Source organism: Cherax quadricarinatus, chromosome 68, assembly GCF_038502225.1.
Source record: "Cherax quadricarinatus isolate ZL_2023a chromosome 68, ASM3850222v1, whole genome shotgun sequence".
NCBI classification, from domain to species: domain Eukaryota; kingdom Metazoa; phylum Arthropoda; class Malacostraca; order Decapoda; family Parastacidae; genus Cherax; species Cherax quadricarinatus.
Genome location: NC_091359.1, coordinates 16,013,748 through 16,035,593, shown reverse-complemented (window position 1 = coordinate 16,035,593; position 21,846 = coordinate 16,013,748). Strand labels below are relative to the sequence as shown.

The window sequence follows — 21,846 nt, the reverse complement described above, 5'->3', positions numbered from 1 at the left end:
TTGAAGAGATGAGAATTACTCCGATCAAAGAAATGGAAAGTATGCTCCACAAAGGGGACAGTAAAGCATTAGCAAAGAACTACAGACCGATAGCACTAACATCCCATATCATAAAAATCTTTGAAAGGGTCCTAAGAAGCAAGATTGCCACCTATGTTACAGTTACACAACCCAGGGCAGCATGGGTTTAGAGCAGATTGCTCCTGTCTGTCCCAACTACTGGATCACTATGACAAGGTCCTAGATGCACTAGAAGACAAAAAGAATGCAGATGTAATATGCACAGACTTTGCAAAAGCCTTCGACAAGTGTGACCATGGCGTAATAGTGTACAAAATGTGTGCTAAAGGAATAATGAAAAGTTGGTAGATGGATCTATAATTTCCTGACAAATAGAACACAAAGAGTAGTAGTCAACAGAGTAAAGTCTGAGGTGGCTATGGTGAAAAGCTCTGTTCATCAAGGCACAGTACTCGCTCCCATCTTGTTCCTCATCCTCATATCTGACATGTAAGTCACAGCACCATGTCTTCCTTTGCAGATGACACCCAAATCTGCATGACAGTGTCTTCCATTGCAGACACTGCAAGGCTCCAGGCAGACATCAACCAAATCTTTGTGGGGTGCAGAAAACAATATGAAGTTCAGCGATGAGAAATTTCAATTACTCTGATATGGTAAATGTGAGGAAATTAAAACTTCATCAGAGTATAAAACAAATTCCAACCACACAATAAAGTGAAAAACTAACGTCAAAGACTTGGGAGTGATCATTTCGGAGGATCTCACCTTCAAGGACCATAACATTGTATCAATTGCATCTGCTAGAAAAATGACAGGATAGATAATGAGAACCTTCAAAACTAGGGATGCCAAGCCCATGATGACATTCTTCAAGTCGCTTGTTCTATCTAGGCTTGAATATTGCTGCACACTAACAGCACCTTTCAAGGCAGGTGAAATTGCTGACCTAGAAAATGTACAGAGAACCTTCATGGCACGCATAACTGAAGTAAAACACCTCAATTACTGGGAGCGCTTGAAATTCCTGAACCTGTACTCCCTGGAATGCAGGGAGAGAGATACATGATTATATACACTGGAAAGCCCTAGAGGGACTAGTACCAAACTTGCACACGAAAATCACTCCCTACGAAAGCAAAAGACTCGGCAGACGATGCAACATCCCCCAATGAAAAGCAGGGGTGTCACTAGCACATTAAGAGACAACACAATAAGTGTCAGGGGCCCAAGACTGTTCAACTGCCTCCCAGCATACATAAGGGGGATTACCAATAGACCCCTGGATGTCTTCAACCAGGCACTGGACAAGCACCTAATGTTGGTACCTGACCAGCCGGGCTGTGGTTCGTACATTGGATTGCATGCAGCCAGCAGTAACAGCCTGGTTGATCAGGCCCTGATCCACCATGAGGCCTGGTCGCAGGGGCGTTGACCCCCGGAACTCTTTCCAGGTAAACTCCAGGTAAATGAGTTTCATGGGAGAGAAAAAGCTTGAAGTAGAATGAAATAAAAGTGCTGCTGATAACATTGAAGGAAGGTTATTTTATTATTAATGATTGTTTTAACTTTACCACTTGGTGAATGAAATGTTTTTTAGTGTTTAAAGAAAGCTAGGAGGATAATTGGGTAGACGATCAAACTACAAACATTCAAGTGAGACATAGAAATCAGATTGAAGTTAAAATTATCATGAGCTTTGCTACCAAGTAAGTACAGTGGACCCCCGGTTAACGATATTTTTTCACTCCGTAAGTATGTTCAGGTGCCAGTACTGACAGAATTTATTCCCATAAGGAATATTGTGAAGTAGATTAGTCCATTTCAGACCCCCAAACATACACGTACAAACGCACTTACATAAATACACTTACATAATTGGTCGCATTTGGAGGTAATCGTTATGCGGGGGTTCACTGTACTGATGAGTAAGAAGTGTTCATGAAGCATTCTTTAAAGTACCTTATTCATAATTATGCCTAGAAATACTGTGTGTAGAGTGCTAGGTATTATGTTGCTATCAATACTTACTATAATGATTTATTGAAATAGGTTAATTCATCAGTATTTATTTGTAATTATATATTTCTTTTGGTCTACAGCTTTACAAGAAGATTGATAATTATGAAGTCAGCTGGGGGCTTGGTTTAGCTTTCCATGTGATCAATAATGGAATATGAGATCAATGAATTTTAGACCTTGTGTTATTTCTACTAAACACTTAATACAATAAACTTAAACTCGAGTGCCTGAAGAAACTGTGCAATCTGTGTTGGTCTCCTCTTATCAGAAAGACAATTTTCATCTTGTGTAAGGTGATTTCAACAGACTCAACATTCATGCTTACTGTGCTAAGTAAAGAACAATTATTCAGAACCTGCACATTGATAAAGTGCTCTATAAAAGTAGTCAATGAAAGACATTGTTATATCAAAAGGAGAGTATGTTCTTTCAACCACATTATGTATATTGTCTACTGGGTTTAAAGAATCATTGCATATGCATAATAATCAAAGAATGTTACAGAACAGTGTTTGTAAATATATGTCTGAACATATAGTGCAAGCATCTATATGAAGAGCATAATTACTAATAGATAATTGTAATGCAATTTTCATGAAATATTTATATTTAGAATTTATTTCTGTACTTAATATTATGTGAAAATATTAATGATCATAGCATATTTTATTGCAGATTAGCTTGCTTTGAAGCTTAAGAATTTATTTGCAGGTGATGTATCTGTACAGTAATTAGGTATCATATCTTATGGATATATTTATTTTTAAATTTCTACTTTTCTGAAATATAAGTTGAGAACGACTCTTCACAAAGACTCGAAGCAATAACAAGTATCAAGGTTGAAGTTGGACACAAATTGTAGAACAAGTTTTATCAGGACAACAAACTCTGTATAGAGCTTTTATCACAGTCTAAAGCACTGTATAACCCTTATGGTTTTAGTGCTTAATTTGATTATAATTATGTAAAGTAATTAATCACAGTCCAAAATGTTTCAAGAAAAGCTTGTTCAGCAACCTGTGTCTGTATTCATACTCGTTGGCCATTTCCTCCCTGTAGCAACATTTCTTGTTGAAATTTGACTGTCGGCTCCCAGTGTAACTGTTTTGGGAACAAATTTTTATTTTATTGGGGAGTGGGGAGGGCTTCTTTGTCCCTGCACACAAAAGCAACAAATTAGTATTACTTCACCAAACACTACATACATTCCTTAATGCCATGTAATATGCTAAATTGTCTCAGTAAGAACTGCAGGCATAGACTTTTTCTAAAGCTATAATTCTTAGAATTTAAACCTTTTTTGGATGATCATCTAAAATGGTTTGAAATATTCATAGCTCATATTTGGCAAGTGTAGATCTTTAGTTATGATATATACCATATATACATTTTCATTAACGACTCAAGATTTCCACTGATGGAGGTTACACAAATATTTATACAAATATTTTGTATTATAATTACAGAATTATTCCAAAGATGGTATTTAAAAAAAAAGTAAATTATTTACCAAGTATTTCTAATTGTTGGACCCTTTGAAGACAGCATATTTGTTATTGCTGAGCTTCTTATACACAATGGTAGAGTGGAAGCGGACTCCACACCGGATCAAAGCAGATATGCTTAACAAAACTATTCTTAATCACTTAGTTGAAAGTGAAGAGGTGGGACCAGGAGTTAGAGCTCGTCTTGCCCTCCCCACAAACCCAAGGTCATTGTATAGTTTTATTTAGCCTCATTTGTGCATAGCAGTTGTTGGTTGTATTGTACTCTTAGTATTTGTTGGGTCCCCCTATACACATAGTATATATTGGATTCCTTGTATGCATAACATTTGTTGGGCTCCTTGTATGAATGACATTCATCGAGCCGGTTTTACAGTTAATGAATATAATTACGGTACAGTCTTCTTTTGAAGAAGACTGTACATTAGCAACAAAAGTAACGTACAGTACTGTTTTCACATGAATTTCGGTTATATTATAATCATAACTAAGGGCTAAACCCACAAGGGTCATACAGCATTGAATTTAAGTTACATAGGAACTTATGTTCATGTTACTGAACTATGTTACTGAACTCTCTCCAGGTATGTATCAAAATACTGTATGAACATAATGATACAGTACTGTTTATGTGGCTCTAATTAAGTGTGAAGATTCTCAGTAGTTTTGTGTAATTTTGTAAATGATTCAGCTGTTTTGAGCATTTATAAAAGTAATTTTTTAAGTGGATTTATTTAATTAAGTTGTAAAGTACTTGACAGGTTTTTGTAAATAACTTGGAACACATATTAGTCAGGTTTGGGGGAGGGAAAGAAGGAAGAGAAAGTAGTATTCATAAAATTGTTTGCATTGTAAGTTTAATAGGACGTCAGTATCTGCGGGGATATATTCCAACGACCTACTGCGGATACCAAATCCGCCATTAGTAACAAACCCTATACGGTGGTACGTCGAGTTTCGAAAAGCTCCCAATTCGAACAATTATGTACAGTAAGTGTATTTTTGTAAATGTATATTTGGGAGTCTGAAACTGACTAATCTAATTTACATTATTCCTTATGGGAACAAATTTGTTCGGTAACGGCACTCAAACAGCCTTCTGGAACAAATTATGGCCGAAACTCGAGGTACCACTGTATATATGTCTTTTCGTTTACATACTTACCTATTATAAAGCTTAATTGATAAATTGTGCACAATAAGGGGAGAATTATTACGTTTCCACTGATGGGAAATATGGCTTCTCTTATGCTTTGAAGAACTTCCACAGTCACTACTTTTGTACTCTGAGGCAATTAGGCAAAATTAAGGGTTATTTTCGGGCCACAGTAAGCCACGGATACGGGGGTCCTGCTGTATACTGTACTGAGACAGGACAGCATGGAAGCCTCAGTTACCCTGATGTTATTGGGCTAAGTTGTTGTATACTACATGGCTGTGTAAGAGATTAATTATACAATTAGTACTGAAACATAAACATTTAACTAGAACACATATAATGTAGGGAAGGCTTTAGTTATACAGTGGAACCTCGGCTTACGAATTTAATCCGTTCCGTGACCTTGTTCGTATGCTGAGTCAATTTTCCTCATTTAAATTAATTGAAATGCAATTAATCTGTTCCAATCTCTCAGGAGGCATGACAAAATAATGCTAATATCAACTCTATGGCTTAGTTATCTATCACAATTCATCTAATATGACATAATAAACAATATCAGTAACATAGAACCATGATATATACTCTAGAATGAATAAAATAAGCCGTAATAAGGCAGGTGATGGCAATGCAGGCAGCTGCAGAAAGCATCCGCCATTTACTCTCCCACTCTAGTATCTTCCCAGTCCATAACCCCTACACCTAGCTTGTGTTTATCTATGATTAGTGGTGAGGTTGTCACATATGTAACCACAGGTGTGGTCAAGACAGATGCATATATAGGTGAAGATATGATCACCGTGGCCACAGTGGTGGCGGCGGCGGCGGCGGCCACAGTGGTGGTGATGACCAGCTGCCTCACTCTGTGCTGCTGCCTTCTTCGTTTCTCTAGCTTTTTTCATAGTTTCTAATCACTTCTTGCTGAATGTACGCAAATACTGTCTCTTTGGGCAAAGCATTGTTTAAGAAATTTGTACAATATAAGACAAAATTACGCATCCCAAGTGTCTGCTGCGGGCACTCAGAGCAGCACACCTCCATTTCCTTTTGACTCTTGGTGGACACTGAGAGCCGTGGTCTCATGGTCTAGCAGTACCTTCAGCCACCCGGAGGATTACAAATTTGTATTTTGAAGCATTAGGCACAAAAATATGAAAAAAAAAATTATGAAAAATGTCTAAAAATGACAACATATTTTTATTATTATTATTGTATTATTATAATTATTACTGTTCTTAGTGTGTATTATAATAATTATTATTAATTTAGGAAACTGGAGCACAGATCCAGTTCCCTAGATCAAGAGCCCACCACCACATACATACTTATAATAATAATTATTATAACATAATAATAACAGTAAGGAGGAACTTCAAAAGGCTGCCAGTAGTTGGTGCCACCATCAGCAAAGCATTGGTAACCACTACTAGTACAGGAGGGCCCCGCTTTACGGCGTTCCGCTTTACGGCGTTCCGCTAATACGGACATTTCAAATTATGACCAAAACTCACTATACGGCTCCCCCCACCTGACTTTCTAATACGGTCACCGTGCCCCACCCTGTTTGTTTACATTCTCCATGAGCTCAGTAAGCACTAAGTCTCTCCATTTTGTCTGGAAACTCCAAAATTTCAAATGTTTTTAAAAGTTATTTCATATTTTATATATACTCTGATAATTATACTTATGTATACCTGTACCTAAATAAACTTACATACATCGAGTCATTTAAATGTCGTATATTACGTTAATATACACATTTTCATTAATCCATCCATGATATTTTTTTCAAAATTATATAATAAACACGATGCATAACATATAAATAAGATAAATACACCCCACAGTAGAATAAATAAACAAATGTGAGATGTGAGCAGACGACTTGCACAAGTGGTGATAATAACAATACTGAGTCTCATTAAATGTCGTATATTACGGTAATATACACATTTTCATTAATCCATCCATGATATTTTTTTCAAAATTATATAATAAACACTATACATAACATATAAATAAGATAAATACACCCCACAGTAGAATAAATAAACATAAATGTGATCTCTGGTAGCAGACGACTTCCACAAGTGACGCCATAATAACAATAGTCACGGAGTCTCATTAAATGTCGTATATTACGGTAATATACACATTTTCATTAATCCATCCATGATATTTTTTTCAAAATTATATAATAAACACGATACATAACATAAAAAGATGATAAATACACCCCACAATAGAATAAATAAACATAAATATAAGATGTGGGAGCCACATAACTTGTACAAGTGACGCCAAGAATAACATTTTCTCTAATCTAACATAAGAGTAAATGTGTTACTGGGGGTAACTGTAGAAAATTATTCCTTTCGTATGTATGTAAGTAAATTTATTCAGGTATACACAAATACAGTTACATAGATTATCATACATAACAACATACGTGTAGAGAACCTAGGATAACCCAAAAAAGTCAGTGTGACTTATTTCCATTGCCTTCACTCAGAGCTTCATTTCTTCTCAAAATGATGTTACATGAGAATGGGAGTGTTCTTCTTTATTAATTCTACCGTATCAATGTAGAGACAACCTGTACACAATGTAACTTGTACACAAACCAGACGTGTACACTTCGTTTGTTTACAAAACTTACCTTCCCCTGGTTTGTTTACATAACTGCGCCTGCCCCCTCTCATGTATTCATTCTTTCTCTCTCTCATTTATTCGTTTTATCTCATTTACTTACTCCTGACCCTACATTAAGACTACAAATATTTTAAGGTAAGTAATGAGTGAACTGTATATACATTTTATCGCTCTGGGATGCTTAAATATCATAGAATAGTATGTGTGGGTGGGGTGGCCTGGTGAGGCTATTACAATACATACCACACTTGATTTCTTACAATAAATACTACTTGTCTCACCCTAGATTAAGACTATAAATATTTTAAGGTAAGTAATGAGTGCACTATGTGTGTATTGTACCTTTTTATTGTTTTTTGATGCCTGGTTCTATTGCTAACTTAATATATGTTAGTGTAAACTTGTTATCTAGTGTTTGTATGCATTTATAAGTGGAAAAAAAGGGTGTTCCACTTTACGGCGATTTCCGCTTTACGGCGGTAGCCTGGAACCTAACCCGCCGTATAAGTGGGGCCCTACTGTACACTTTTCACCTGTCTAGACTTAGTAGTCTATTAATATTTGGTTAAGTCTGCCCGAAATGCCTCAGCATGATAGTGGCTTTCTTTGCTCCAATCTTATATGTAAACACACATTGTAACCTTTGCAAAGAAATAAATATTTTATTTATTCATTTAAGGAACCTCCCTTGAGGGGGAAGTTCGCATCCTGAAATTTCGTTCGTATCCTGAAAAATTCGCATGGTGGGGCGTTTGTAAGCTGATGTTCCACTGTATCTAAAGAAATTTGAGAATAAACAGTTAAGGAAAAAATATTTATGTACAAGGAATGAAGATGGGAAATATATGACCTATTTTTTTTCAAATGCCATCCATCTGAGACCTAAGATGGATGACAAAAAAAAAAAGTAATTTTTCACTCAGTAGCTTTGTAAATATTGCAGACTTTTTCATATACAAGGTCATAAGTGCTTTATATGAATAAATGGCATGTTAATCTGTTTATGTATGAGTATCTGTTTCTTTGAAAAAAAATGTCTGAGATAGCCTTAATAATAGCTAGAAATTTCACATGTGCTATAAAATAAAAATATAATTCTACTAGATCAATAACTGACATCGGTTTAGTGCTTTCTCTGATTATAGTAACTGACAAGCTCTAATTATATTCAGGAGGAAGTACTATATTCACACATCATAGCACCTGGGGAATGGGAAATAATCAGGTTTGATCCAAGGAAGGGTAGCTCTAGTTCCTTGAATCAAGAGCATGCCCGTCCTCCCTAACCTGAAGGGTAACAAATTCAGATGCAGATATTTTCTCTGATCACTTTATACAACTTCAGTTTTTGTATTGATGAGTTTTGACCGTATTTGTTATCTTTAGTTCATAATTTTTTTGAAGTGATTGCAGCTAATGTTTCTGTTCAAGTCAGCTTTCACTCCAATGAGTAATGAATTATAGTAGTCAAACTATTATTATAATTTTAACTAAGCACTAAACCCATAAGGGTTACTATAGTAGTCAAAATAAAATTAAAATTCTGCTTCCATAGTTGATGCTCTTTATTGTAACTTCAATAAGGAGTTGTATTTTTTTTTTTTGTTTTACGAATCTGGTGACGTAAATATTTGTGTATAGTTCCACAAGTAATTATACACAAATGTGTATAGTTTTACAAGAAACCTCAAGATTAATCAAAACGTAAAAAAATGTTTTACCTCATAAATGAAATTATTTTTGTTAAACATAGGTACATTTTCTGTTGTGGGTTTAAAACTCGTTTATAAAGCACAATAAAAATGTTTGAAGAGCATCTTTTTACTCTGTTATGTATTTTATTTGTAATATTTTGTTTCAAATACTAAATTTAGCCTTTTTCTGATATTAGGCTTCATGTGTTGACTGAAATAAGTATGGCATAAAAAGACATGTTTACCAAATGTGCTAATTTAAATATTTATATAGAGGTATTTAAATTCAGTATTTTTTATGGCAATTTACTATTACAGTTTTCATAGCAATTTACTTTTATAGTTTCAGTAAATCTTGTATCAAGTTTACTTTTAAATTAAATTGTTTGGCCCAAGTCTTGCCCAAAATGGTATGCATTTAGCTGGTTTCTCAGATGGAAAAATAAACTATAGCTCAGTGGTCAGAGGGTTCAGCTGAAAAAAAAATGGAAGGTCCTGGATTCCATCTTCAAGCTGAGCAATATTTATGGGCAAATCATCTTTCACTTACTGTCTGTTCACCTAGCAGTATACAGTTACTTTGATGTTGGTCAACTTGTGGGTTGTATCTATGGAGTATACTGTTCACCTAGCAGTATACAGGTACTTAGATATTGGTCAACCTGTGGGTTGCATATAGAGGGTATACTATAAAAAGGGCCAGGCTTTTGAGCAAGGTGTGGTAGACAAAAGCATTTTGACTGTCGAGGTACTCTGTAAAATGAAATGCACATAAATCTACCTATACAGTATAAACCCCATATTAAATATATGTACAATATAATTTTATTTATCTGTATTATCATACTACTTAAATAATCATGTTTTTTGTTTAAAAATTTAGCACTGATAAATGGAGTGAAAATATTTTATATTCTGCATATACATATGTCTACCCAGTGGGTAATGCCATACACTTACCCATTAATTGTATAAAATGTACAATACTTGTATTAATCAAAATGTTTAATACTTTCATTATGTAAAACTGCTTTACATCAAAGCTAAGGAAAACCACTTGCAATCTGTCAGACTAGGGAAGAAACCATTTAAGCTGAAGAATAAAACATAGGTAAGAGAGAGTTCTGTATATTTCAGCCTCAGTCAGAAAAAAATCAAATTATATTAAATGTTTCACTCTAAATACAATTGCTACTGCCAAGTAACATAGAAGCTCCATAGTACGATTTTTTTTTTATTTCAAAAGTTATTTCATCTGCTTATATTATGGGGCACATCATTATGAGTTAAATGTTATGCACCTCTTTGGGCAGAGTGCTTCCCCCTCATGACTGTAATACTGTATAAAGTTACACTTCCCAAAGCTCTAGTAGATATTAAAGAAGTGCTGGGGTATGGAAAAATATTAATAGCATAAAATTAAGTGCTAAATCTGAAAGGGTCATATACTGTTGCAGGGAGAGCGAGCAGGAGTGTTCATGGGAGGATGCAAGAGCCAGGGGCATGGAAGAAAGTAGTAAAAGCTTCATTATATTCATTATAAAATGTTACCATTAAAATATCTTAAGTGAGTCAGTGGAGATGTAGTCTAAGACTGAAAAGTTACCAAATACTTGAACTTTTTAATGTTCTTATCACTATAAAGAAACTGCACAGATGAACATTATAATAGCTGTCACTAAGAAATTATGAGAAAGCATTTGTTTTGCTAAAGATGGCTGTGCTGTATGACCCTTGTAGGTTTAGTGCTTCTTTTTGATTATTATAATAATAATTTACTAAAGATGACATATGGGGTCCAGGAGAGTCTGCAAGACTAGGTCTAAAACCTCAACTAAAAAAAAAAAGGTGTAATATTCAACTGTATTTTTTATTTTAGACAAACATTATTATTATTATAACAGCTAAATCCCAAACAAATTAATAACTTTTCAAGAGGCAAGAGAGAGAGAGAGAGATTGATTCAAGCAGAATGCAGAGAATGAGGAAAGGCAACTTTTAATTTTCTTATCATTTCCAAAATTTATAAATTCTCAAATTCCTCCTCTAAAATAGCATGGCCTTCACACTGAGCTCGTTTCACCTGGAAAGAAAATACCGACATTAAATAATGATGAGCAATAATGTTAATATTACAAGGAAATGGTAATTAGGATTATTATTATTATAATCAAAAAAGAAGCGCTAAGCCACAAGGACTATACAGCGCTGCAGGGCAGGAAGGAAGCGAGGGCATCAGGTGGCAAAAGGGAGATGGATGAGTAATAGGTTATGGATAACAGCGGGGTAGTGGATGGTGAAAGGGTAGAGGGCAGCAAGAGACTGAACTAGAAAGGGCTCAGGGGAGTGCGAAAAGTATCATCAGAGTTTGTGGAGTAAATCGGTCGTTGTCAAGAAGTCAATGAGAGAGTCAGGATTAAAGGAGGGTCCATCAGCAAGAAGGGAAGGTAAAGAGAGAGTAGTAGAACGAAGACGACGTTGGAGGTAAATTCTGCGTGCTCGTTGATAGAGAGGGCAGTCTAACAGAATGTGGCTAATCGATACTGGAACTTGACACTGCTCACAGAGAGGAACAGGGTGCCTCTCCATGAGATACCCATGAGTAAGACGAGTGTGGCCAATGCGAAGGCGGGAGAGAGTGGTCTCCCAACCTCAGCACTGATGACAAGAAGACGGCCAGTAACCTATGCTCGGTTTAATAGAATGAAGTTTGTTACCGAGCAGAGTTGACCAACGTTGTTGCCAACGGGTGCGAAGGTGGGTAGCTATTGCAGCAAAATAGTCCAGAAATGGAACACCTTGATAGGAAATTGGTAGGTCATGTACTGCTGACCTCGCAGCAGTGTCTGCCTGTTCATTGCCCTGTACGTCGACATGACCAGGGACCCAACAAAAAACAATATCTTTATGTTTGGTAGAGATACGGCGTAGCCAAAGTTGGATACGGAGAACTAGGGGATGAGATGTATCAAATTTTCGTAGAGCCTGTAGAGCACTAAGGGAGTCTGAGACTACTACAAATGATGACACAGGCATAGATGCGATACGAATAAGTGCTGCAAGAATGGCATACAGTTCAGCAGTAAAAATGCTAGCTGAAGATAGTAAATGCCCCCGCACGACGCTGTCCGGAAACACTGCTGCGAATCCGACGCCGTCTGAAGATTTAGAGCCATCTGTGTACACAGCGGTGGCATGAGAATGGGAGTGGAAGTGATCAAGAAAAAGAGAGCGGGAAGCCACCGTAGGCAGTTGAGCTTTCGAGTAAGGGAGTGAGAAAGAACAGACCCGAACAGCTGGAACTTCCCAGGGGGGTAGGGAAAAGTGAGATGCTACATGAACATATAAAGGTGGTAACTGAAGGGAAGACAAGAGTGAATGTAGGCGAAGAGAAAAGGGATGGAGCAAACAGGGGCGGCGAACGAATAAAGAATGTCTACTAATATCGGTGACCATTCTATAAATGGAAGGATTGTGGAGATCGTGAGAGCGTACATAGTAGCGAAGGCAATGGGCATCACGGCGATCAGACAAGGATGAAACATTCGCTTCTGTATAGAGGCTCTCAACAGGGGAAGAGCGAAAAGCACCAAGGCACAAACGTAATCCTTGGTGATGGATAGAGTTAAGGCTAGAGAGAGTAGCAGGAGAGGCCGTGGAATAAATCTGGTCACCATAATCGAGTTTCGATAAAACGAGGGCTGAATGTAGGAGAAGAAGAGTTCGACGATCAGCTCCCCAGGAAAGACGAGCAAGGGTTTTAAGAAGGATTAGCCGGCTGTGACAAGTTGCCTTCAGAGAGGTAATGTGAGGTTTCCAGGATAACCTACGGTCAAATTATTATTATAATCAAAAAGAAGCGCTAAGCCACAAGGGCTATACAGCAACCTACGGTCAAAGAGAAGGCCTAGAAACCTGACTATCACGTTCGGGGATACGGGAGCCATAGAGATACAAAGGATGATTGGAGATAACAGAGCGTCTAGTGAAAGTAATTTGGTGAGTTTTGGTACTTGAAAATTTAAACCCATGCGTGGTGGCCCAAGTGGAAACATGGTCGACCGCATGCTGGAGAGAAACTGCAATAAGATGACAGTCAGCGCCTGCACAAGTAATAGCGAAGTCATCAACATAGAGTGATGACCAAATATTGGGTGGAAGAACAGAGGCCAAATCATTTATAGCAAGGAGAAAAAGTGTTGTGCTTAGAACACATCCCTGAGGGACACCTTCAGCTTGGACGAAGTCCGGGGAAAGAACATTATTGACTCGAACACGGAAATGTCTGTCAGTTAAAAAGTTCTTAAGGAAGGATTGTAGACTGCCTCGGAGGCCTAAGGAATGGGCCTGGGCCAAAATATTATACTTCCAAGTTGTGTCACATGCCTTCTCAAGGTCAAAAAATATGGCAATAACTGAGCGATTATTCGCAAAGGCATTACGAACATACGTATCCAAGCGCAGTAAGGGGTCTATGGTAGAACGACCCTTACGAAAGCCATATTGACTAGCGGAGAGACTGTTGTGTGTCTCTAAATACCACATTAAACGTCGATTTACGAGACGTTCCATCACTTTGCAAACTGCACTGGTAAGAGCGATGGGACGATAATGGGAGGCATCATGTCCTGTAGTACCCGGTTTGCGGAAAGGGAGAACAATGGCAGATTTCCACAGCTGGGGAAGAACTCCTTGTGCCCAAATAAGATTGAAGAGGTGTAAGAGGACTACAAGGGCTGACCGATGTAAATGTTGTAACATACGAATATGAATGTCGTCAGGCCCAGCTGCTGATGATCGGCAAGCTGAGAGCATTGCCTCCAGTTCTTGAAGTGTAAAAGGCACATTATACTGTTCTTCTCTGAGAGAAGAAAAGTCCAAGGGTACTAACTCTCTGGCAGACTTTGAGGAAAGAAACGAGGGGCATAGATGGAGCCCTCGGGAAATATGGACCAGATGTGTGCCAAGTTCAATGGCAACGTCGAGAGGGTTTGCTACATCAACACCAGTGACCCGTAGAACAGGAGCCGGGTCAGGAGAGTATTTACCACTCAATTTCCTCACTTTTTTCCAGACTGCACTCATAGAAGAAGCAGAGGTGATGGTGGAAACATAGTCTCTCCAACAAGTGCGTTTAGCTTCACGGATGACACGGCGAGCGATCGCACGCTTCTGCTTAAAATCAAGAAGTCTCTCAGCGGTTCTATTGTACCGGTACCTGCCCCATGCAGCACGTTTCAAACGTACTGCACGAGCACAAGCAGGAGACCACCAAGGCACGCACTTCTGAGAATGCCTGCCTGAGGTTTGGGGTATAGAATGAGAAGCTGCGGTATAAACTGACGTCGAGAAGATGTGTAGGAGCTCATCAATGGAGGGTGAAGAAGGAACCTCACTAAAAGCAGTGAGGTGTGAGTAAAGATCCCAATTTGCCCGATCAAATTGCCAGCGAGGGCTACGGAAAGGTGGTGAATAGGAAGGAGAAGTAAGAATGATCGGAAAATGATCGCTGTCATGTAAGTCTGGTAGAACAGACCAGGTGAAGTCTAGTGCAGTGGAGGAAGAGCAGACTGATAGATCGATGCAAGAGAGAGTATGAGTACGAGGATCAAAATGGGTGGGAGTGCCCGTATTTAAAACATGGAGGGGGTGAGAGGCGAGAAAAGCCTCCAACTGGATGCCACGTGAGTCACAATGAGACATCCCCCAGAGGAAATGGTGGGCATTAAAATCACCAAGTAACAGAAGTGGTGGTGGTAAGGATGAAACAAGAAAAGCAAAGTCTGGGATAGAAAATGCTCGAGGAGAGAGATATAAAGAACATATTGTAAACCACTTATTCAAGTGGATACGGGCTGCAGTGTAATGCAGCGAGGTATGGACAAATAGTTGACAGTACGGAATATCATTGCGTAGAAGAAGGGCACTTTCATTAAAGGTCCCATCGGAGAAAGGATCCGAAGAATACAATAAATCATAGCCTAAGATAGGTTGGAAAACAGCCGAGTGTAATTTTGGTTCTTGTAAGCAAGCACCAACAGGGGAAAACCTGGAAAGCAACATCTGAAGCTCACCCTGATTACCCCTGAGGCCGCGGATATTCCACTGTAAATAGGCCATGGTTGGCGATGAAGAAAATACCAGGAATCTGTAGGTAAAGGTACCTACGGACTAGAGGGGTTAGAAAAGTCAACGTGTGGTGGCATTGGAAGACGTTCAAGTAGCGAAGGAACGGAGCGTTGCGAAGAATGGGGTTGTGAAGATGGAGGAGAGGGAAGAGAAGGAACAGGAAGTGAATCAGTGTCCATTGAAGGTTTAGTCTCTGCAATATATTCTGAAATGGCTTCAAGTGTTTCTGAATTCAAAGATGTATGGGAGACCATATTGGAGATAGGAGGAGGGTGAGTAAAGATTGGGACAGTAATGGACTGTACCAAAGTAGAGGGGGAGGGAAGAGTGTAAGGGACTGGAGATGAAGTGTGGGTGGGGGGACAGAAGAGGCAGAAACCTGGGAGGTGGCAGAAGAGGGAGAAACTTGGGAGGGGACGGGGGTGGAAGGCATAGTACGAGGAGGAGGGTGAATCTCCACACTTGTAATAGAGCCAGGGAGAAGGGAAGAACTAGGTACAGAGACTGGAAAGGTAAAGTGTGGAGGTGGAAGAAGGGAAGGAAGGGGCAAAGAAGATTTGAGCAATGTGGATTTTTTGGACTTCTGAGAAGTAGAGGGGCGATTGGTATTAGGTGTCGTACGAGGTCTTGTCGATACTGGGGCTTGTGAGGAAGGACGCGAAGATGTGAGAACAGACTGAGTTGTAGTCGGGACGTCAGAGCCAAGGACAGCAAAAAGATTAGATGCCGTAGTGGCTATGGGAGGGGTAACAACAGAGGAGGCTGCAGAAGATGGGACCCCAGAAGTGGGGGGATGTCTGGAAACACGAGAATAAGAAACACGGGGTAGTCTCCCTTGGAGGCGGAGATGAGTAACTGCCATAGCATAAGGGAGACCTTCTGCCTCTTTGAGGCAACGGATTTCACGTTCATTTAAGTAGACCTGGCAACGGCGGGAGTACGAAGGGTGAGCTTCATTACAATTAAGGCAAGATGGAGGTTGACTGCAAGATGTATTAGAATGGTCGTCGGCACCACAGACTGGGCATTCGGCCATAGATCTGCAATATTTCGCTGGGTGGCCAAAACGCCAGCAATTTCTACATTGTTGCGGTGTAGGTATCACCTTTCGAACTTGTAACCGATGTCCTGTGACATATACAGAGGACGGGAGTTCTCGGCTGTCAAAAGTTAAACGAGCCAAATTGCAAGGGTAACGTCTCCGGCCCCGGGCAGGAAGGACATAAGTGTCTACTTTGAGGATTGGGAGATCCTGGAGTTCCAGCTGTTCAAGAATGTCATTGCCACATGACTGGAAATTCTGTTGGACTATGGTATGGGGCAGAATGACAGTACCACTACAAGAATTGAGAGAAAGATGTTTTTCAACAGTGATAGGAGTAGTATCAATATTCAAAAGGAGAGAAAGATCATGAGCTTAGGTAGCATTCTGGACAGTGATGATGCGCGTACCGCTCTTGAGAGCATGAAATTAAATATCTCTACCAACATGACGCAGGAGCGCTTTGCCAATACTATGGTCAGAAAGGTAGGCAGAAGAAGTCGGTCTTAAAGTAAAGAATTTAGTCCATTGTGTGGTCCGAAACTGAGCGTGGAGAGGGAGTGCTTGACGTGTTGGTCTTTTCCGAGTAGAATGGGAAGGTAACGAAGGAGCATCATCAGGAGATTGACGTTGGCGTTTAGGAGTAGGACCGGAGTTGGTCCGGCGTGAAATGGGCGGGCGATTCGAAAATTGCCGTACCGTAGAGGGAGAAGCCGGAAGCATAGTCAAAGGAGAGCGGAGTTCAGACAAATCGAAGGAGTCAGTTGAAGCCCCGGTACCTGAAGCAGGTGAGGAAACAGCACCAGCAAGAGGTACAGGGGCATCAGGAGTGTCCGAAGAGTGGTCTAAACACAAGGCAGGGTCAGAATGGGGTGCGGTATCAAGAAGGGGCCTGGGGGTAGTGGGTTCATGGAATGGGTTCTCCATGGTTAGGTTACTCCTTTGCTTTTTGTTTTTAAGGAAAAAAAAGAAAGAAGAAAAGAAAATAAAAATAAAAAAAGAATAAAAAAAGGGGGGAGTGGGGAGGAATAGTTCCCAGGAGGAATGAAAGGGCCGGAAATCTCCCTCCGCGCCCAAGAGGACCTCAGCACCGCTAGTAACGCAGATGCAGCATGGAACCCGTGCCATACCCTACCCTTCATGCCAGTAAACCAGCAATCCGGGATAGCAACCTCACATATGCCGAGCTACCTCGGTGGACAAAAGAGAGGGCGGCCGGATATCCGCCACAAAGCATACCTCCTTCGGCCACCACCCCCGGAATCTGAAAGGTGGCTTCCAGAGATACACCCGTCGCCCGAAAGACACCCAAAGCTACTCCAGGATTCCGGAGAGGGATCGGGACATCCCCAGGCGATCCAGATTCCACGGCAAACTACGCCACCGCCAAGAACCTCAACGGAATGGGATGGACCCCGGTGTCCTTTCCCCTACCTAGGAACTAGCGCGCCTGTGGGAGAAATCCCAAAGGCCAAAAAGAGGAAGGGCAAAAGGGAGGGGTGGGGAGTAGGAGGAGGAATGGAAAAAGGGGAGGATGGGATAGGGGAGGGGAGAATGGGGGGTAATTAGGTTCGGTCTGAGGAAGAAGACCGACAGGGCTAATTCCTCAGACCAAGAGCCTCTTCACCATGCCAAGGAGCCCCCCTTGAAGAGGATAAATCTTGTAGAAACCAGTTAAGAGGCTTTTCTTACCCACTACCTCTCCCTGTTTTGATCGGTATTCTAATACATCTAAAATCCCTGACTGTTACAGATGACATCAGCAAAAGTTTTCCCCCTATTCTGATTACCTCCTACTCTTGTGCATGACTTTACCAATCCCAATGGCAATTTGAATCTGCAGCTTGAATGTGTTTATGCATGACATACTTCTTTCCAGTGTACCCTGTTACACCACCTTGGTTCACTGCAATTTAGTTTGACATTCCCAGGCTGCAGATACAGGAGGCTGCTATCTTTACAACCATGCAATTATGAGATGACCTTAACCATAATCAATCATTCCTGGTTATATTTTATTATCTGAGAAATAGGTAAAAATTTTTTTGTAGATGAATGGTTCAGAGAACCGACATGTTGTTGAATTAGACAAAATTGATGGACAGACCACATCGACTCAAGGCTGAGGGACTGATTACCTCATTCTCCTCCTGTTCTTCAAGTTTCTCCTTTGTATGGACTGATGAAGCCACTGTGTGGTGAAACGTTTCCTCAATAAAGATACCCAAGAGTTGCACATGTGTCCAATTCAACAAAAAATTTTTTTTTTGGTGAATTCATAATGAAAGGGCAAGTGTAATATAGGAGGCCTAGGGATGTTATTACTGAACAGACGAAATGTTGCTTTAGTGGCTGGACTGTATAGTGTTTATTTTAGACTTTTTATATTGGATTTTTTTAAATTGTATAAAACTGGCCAAGTTACTGAATTCTGTGCACTTTTAAATGGAAAACGGCAAATTTAATACCTATTTACAAGGCAGGTGACAGGTCCTTAGCTTCGAACTATAGGCCAATAAGCCTTACCTCCATAGTGGGAAAATTTATGGAATCAATAACTGCTGAAGCAACTTGTAGCCATCTCGAATGGCATAAATTGATTAATGAATCTCAGCACGGTTTTACAAAGGGGCGTTCCTGTTTTACAAATTTACTAACTTTCTTCACTAAGGTATTTGAGGAGGTAGATCATGGTACTGAATATGATACTGTGTATATGGTATTCAGTAAGGCTTTCGACAGAGTTCCACGTCAAAGGCTATTGAGGAAACTTAAGGCACACGGTATAGGAGGAGAAATTTTTTCCTAGGTAGAGGCATGGTTGACAAATAGGCAGCAGAGAGTTTGCATAAATGGGGAGAAATCAGAATGGGGGCACGTCACAAGCGGTGTTCCACAGGGGTCAGTGTTGGGCTCCTTGTTGTTCACAACTTACATAAATGACACAGATGAGGGAATAAATAGCGACATAAGCAAATTTGCTGATGACACCAAAATAGGCTGTCCAATTCATTCTAATGAGGACATTAGAGCACTCCAGGATGATTTGAATAGACTGATGCAGTGGTCGGAGAAGTGGCAGATACAGTTTAATATAGACAAATGCAAAGTTCTAAATGTTGGATAGGAAAATAACCATGCCACATATAAACTAAATAATGTAGATCTTAATATTACGGATTGCAAAAAGGATTTAGGAGTTCTGGTTAGCAGTAATCTAAAACCAAGACAACAGTGCATTAGTGTTCGCAATAAAGCTAACAGAATCCTTGGCTTCATAGCAAGAAGTATAAATAATGCACTGGAAAACGTACAAAGGAGGATGACAAAGTTGATCCTATGTATCAGAACTCTTCCCTATGAGGATAGACTGAGGGCCCTGAATCTGCACTCTCTAGAAAGGCATAGAATTAGGGGGGATATCATTGAGGTGTATAAATGGAAAACAGGAATTAATAAAGGGGATGTAAATAGCGTGCTAAAAATATCTAACATAGACAGGACTCGCAGCAATGGCTTTAAACTGGAAAAATTCAGATTCAGGAAGGAAATAGGAAAGCACTGGTTTGGATGAGTGGAACAAACTCCCGAGTACTGTCATAGACGCTAAGATGTTGTGTAGTTTTAAAAATTGGTTGGATAAATACACGAGTGGGTGTAGGTGGGTGTGAGTTGGACCTGACTAGCTTGTGCTACTAGGTTGAATGCCATGCTTCTCCCTTAAGTGACGTGTCTGACCTCACTAGGTCAAGGCAATGGCTTAAGCCGGTGGGAGAATTGGACCTGCCTCGCATAGGCCAGTAGGCCTGCTGCAGAGTTCCTTCTTTCTTATGTTGTACTCAACAGACAGAACAGAATGTCTACTGGGAAAATAAGTAAAAATCTGGTTGAACTGAGTAATGGCATTGGCTTAAAATGCGACTTAAGTGGGAAAAAATTGTTGATGTATAAATTGTGCTCAGACCACCAACTTTGCACCTGTATAATTCTGTTAAGTTTTTCATCAATTTCATATTTTTGGTGTCATTATCTTCAGAAAAAGATTCTTTACCACTTCAGAATATATATATATATTCTTAAATTCCTGACATTGTCAGCACTTTTAATTTCAGGGCTTCTGAGAGTGAAGGGATTAATTGCCTTTATAAGAGCAAAATCTATTTACTCACCTCTCTGTACTGAGCATGGATGAATAACAGATAGACAGTTTCAATAACACCAAGGATGATCATAGGTGATAGGAGCATCAGTACAACCAATGGCATTAAAGCATAGTAGATGATGCTAAACACAGACAATCCAAGAATCGTACAAAAACGGATGACGCTCCATATCATGTATGGCACCATCAGTTTGAATCGTTCCTGAAAAAAAAAAAACTGCACAATCTACTTATTTATTTACATCTTAGGTGATTAACCCTTAAGCTGTCCAAACTTAGATCTACGTTTGCACGTCCTGCTGTTCTCCGTACCCTACTAATCATTCCTCTCCCTTTTGCCACCCGATACCCTCACTTCCTTCCCTGCCCTGCAGCGCTGTATAGCCCTTGTGATTTAGCACTCCTTTTTGATTATAATAATATGTTTGCACGCGCAGCGCTCCGAACGTAGATCAATGTTTTGTTTTTTATTCCTGCAAAATTGGCACAATATGTTTGAGTCACCTAGACATGAAAGAATGGGTCTGTGCACTTAGTGTGTGCAGTATTAAAAAAATCTGGGAGCACATAGTACCTTGTGGGGAACACCAGTTCAATTGAGCACCAGCTAGAGCAAACAGCATGGCAAACACCAGGGATTCACTGATGTCATGTTGCATTAACACTCCCATTTTAAGACGAAAGTAAAAATAGGTTAGATAAATACATGAGTGAGTGTGGGTGGGTGTGAGCTGGACCTGACTAGCTTGTGCTACTAGGTCTGACGTCATGCTCCTTCCTTCAGTGGATGTGACCTGACTAGGTGGGTCATTGGTCTAAGCTGGGGGAGGGTGACATGGACCTGCCTTGCATGGGCCAGTAGGCCTGCTGCAGTGTTCCTTCTTTCTTATGTTCTTATGTATTCGGCCAGCTGGCTGGCTTGCTTTGGCTGTCTCTGGCTGTCTCTGTCTATACAGTGGACCCCCGCATAACGATCAGCTCCCAACTCGACCAATTATGTAAGTGTATTTTTGTAAGTGCTTTTGTAGGTGTATTTTTGGGGGTCTGAAACGGACTAATCTAATTCACAATATCTCTTATGGGAACAAATTCGGTCTATAACGGCACCCAAACAGACTTCTGGATTGAAATAATATCGTTATCCGGGGGTCCACTGTATCTCTGTCTCACATGTACACACAAGTACAGTTATTATACATAGTGCAAATTACCTAGGATAACCCAAAAATTCCAGGCAAAGACAGATAGATAGATAGACAGATGGACAAACATGTTTGTGTGTATCAGTGAAAATAAATAAAGCCAGGGTTCCCCCCCAGTGCCCATTTATCAAATGTCATTGAGCTGGTAACAGTTGTCATATCACCATTCTTCAAGGAGAGTTTCATATATGTATACTCCAGGCAGACAGATAAGCAGAGACAGACAGGCAGACAGATAGGCAGATAGATAGGCAGATA

At 39.8% G+C, this 21,846-nt stretch overlaps 2 protein-coding genes across 13 annotated transcripts in view; one reads left to right on the top strand and one right to left on the bottom strand.

The window, feature by feature from the left end:
* The window catches only part of LOC128697734 (ectonucleoside triphosphate diphosphohydrolase 5), a 108,094-nt gene extending 97,920 nt beyond the window's left edge, over positions 1-10,174 (top strand). For all 7 annotated transcript variants that reach the window (XM_053789602.2, XM_053789604.2, XM_053789603.2 and 4 more), the window contains one exon: positions 2,124-10,174. In XM_053789602.2, coding sequence (XP_053645577.1) covers positions 2,124-2,201 — 78 coding nt within the window. In that variant the 3' untranslated portion in view covers positions 2,202-10,174. The remainder of the gene's footprint in view (positions 1-2,123) is intronic.
* A 730-nt stretch (positions 10,175-10,904) lies between these two features.
* LOC128697736 (uncharacterized) overlaps positions 10,905-21,846 on the bottom strand; it is a 41,027-nt gene continuing 30,085 nt past the window's right edge. For all 6 annotated transcript variants that reach the window (XM_070099719.1, XM_070099718.1, XM_070099720.1 and 3 more), the window contains exons 5-6: positions 20,394-20,588; positions 10,905-11,136 (exon numbers count right to left, since the gene is read on the bottom strand). In XM_070099719.1, the coding sequence (XP_069955820.1) occupies positions 11,077-11,136; positions 20,394-20,588 (255 nt within the window). In that variant the 3' untranslated portion in view covers positions 10,905-11,076. The remainder of the gene's footprint in view (positions 11,137-20,393; positions 20,589-21,846) is intronic.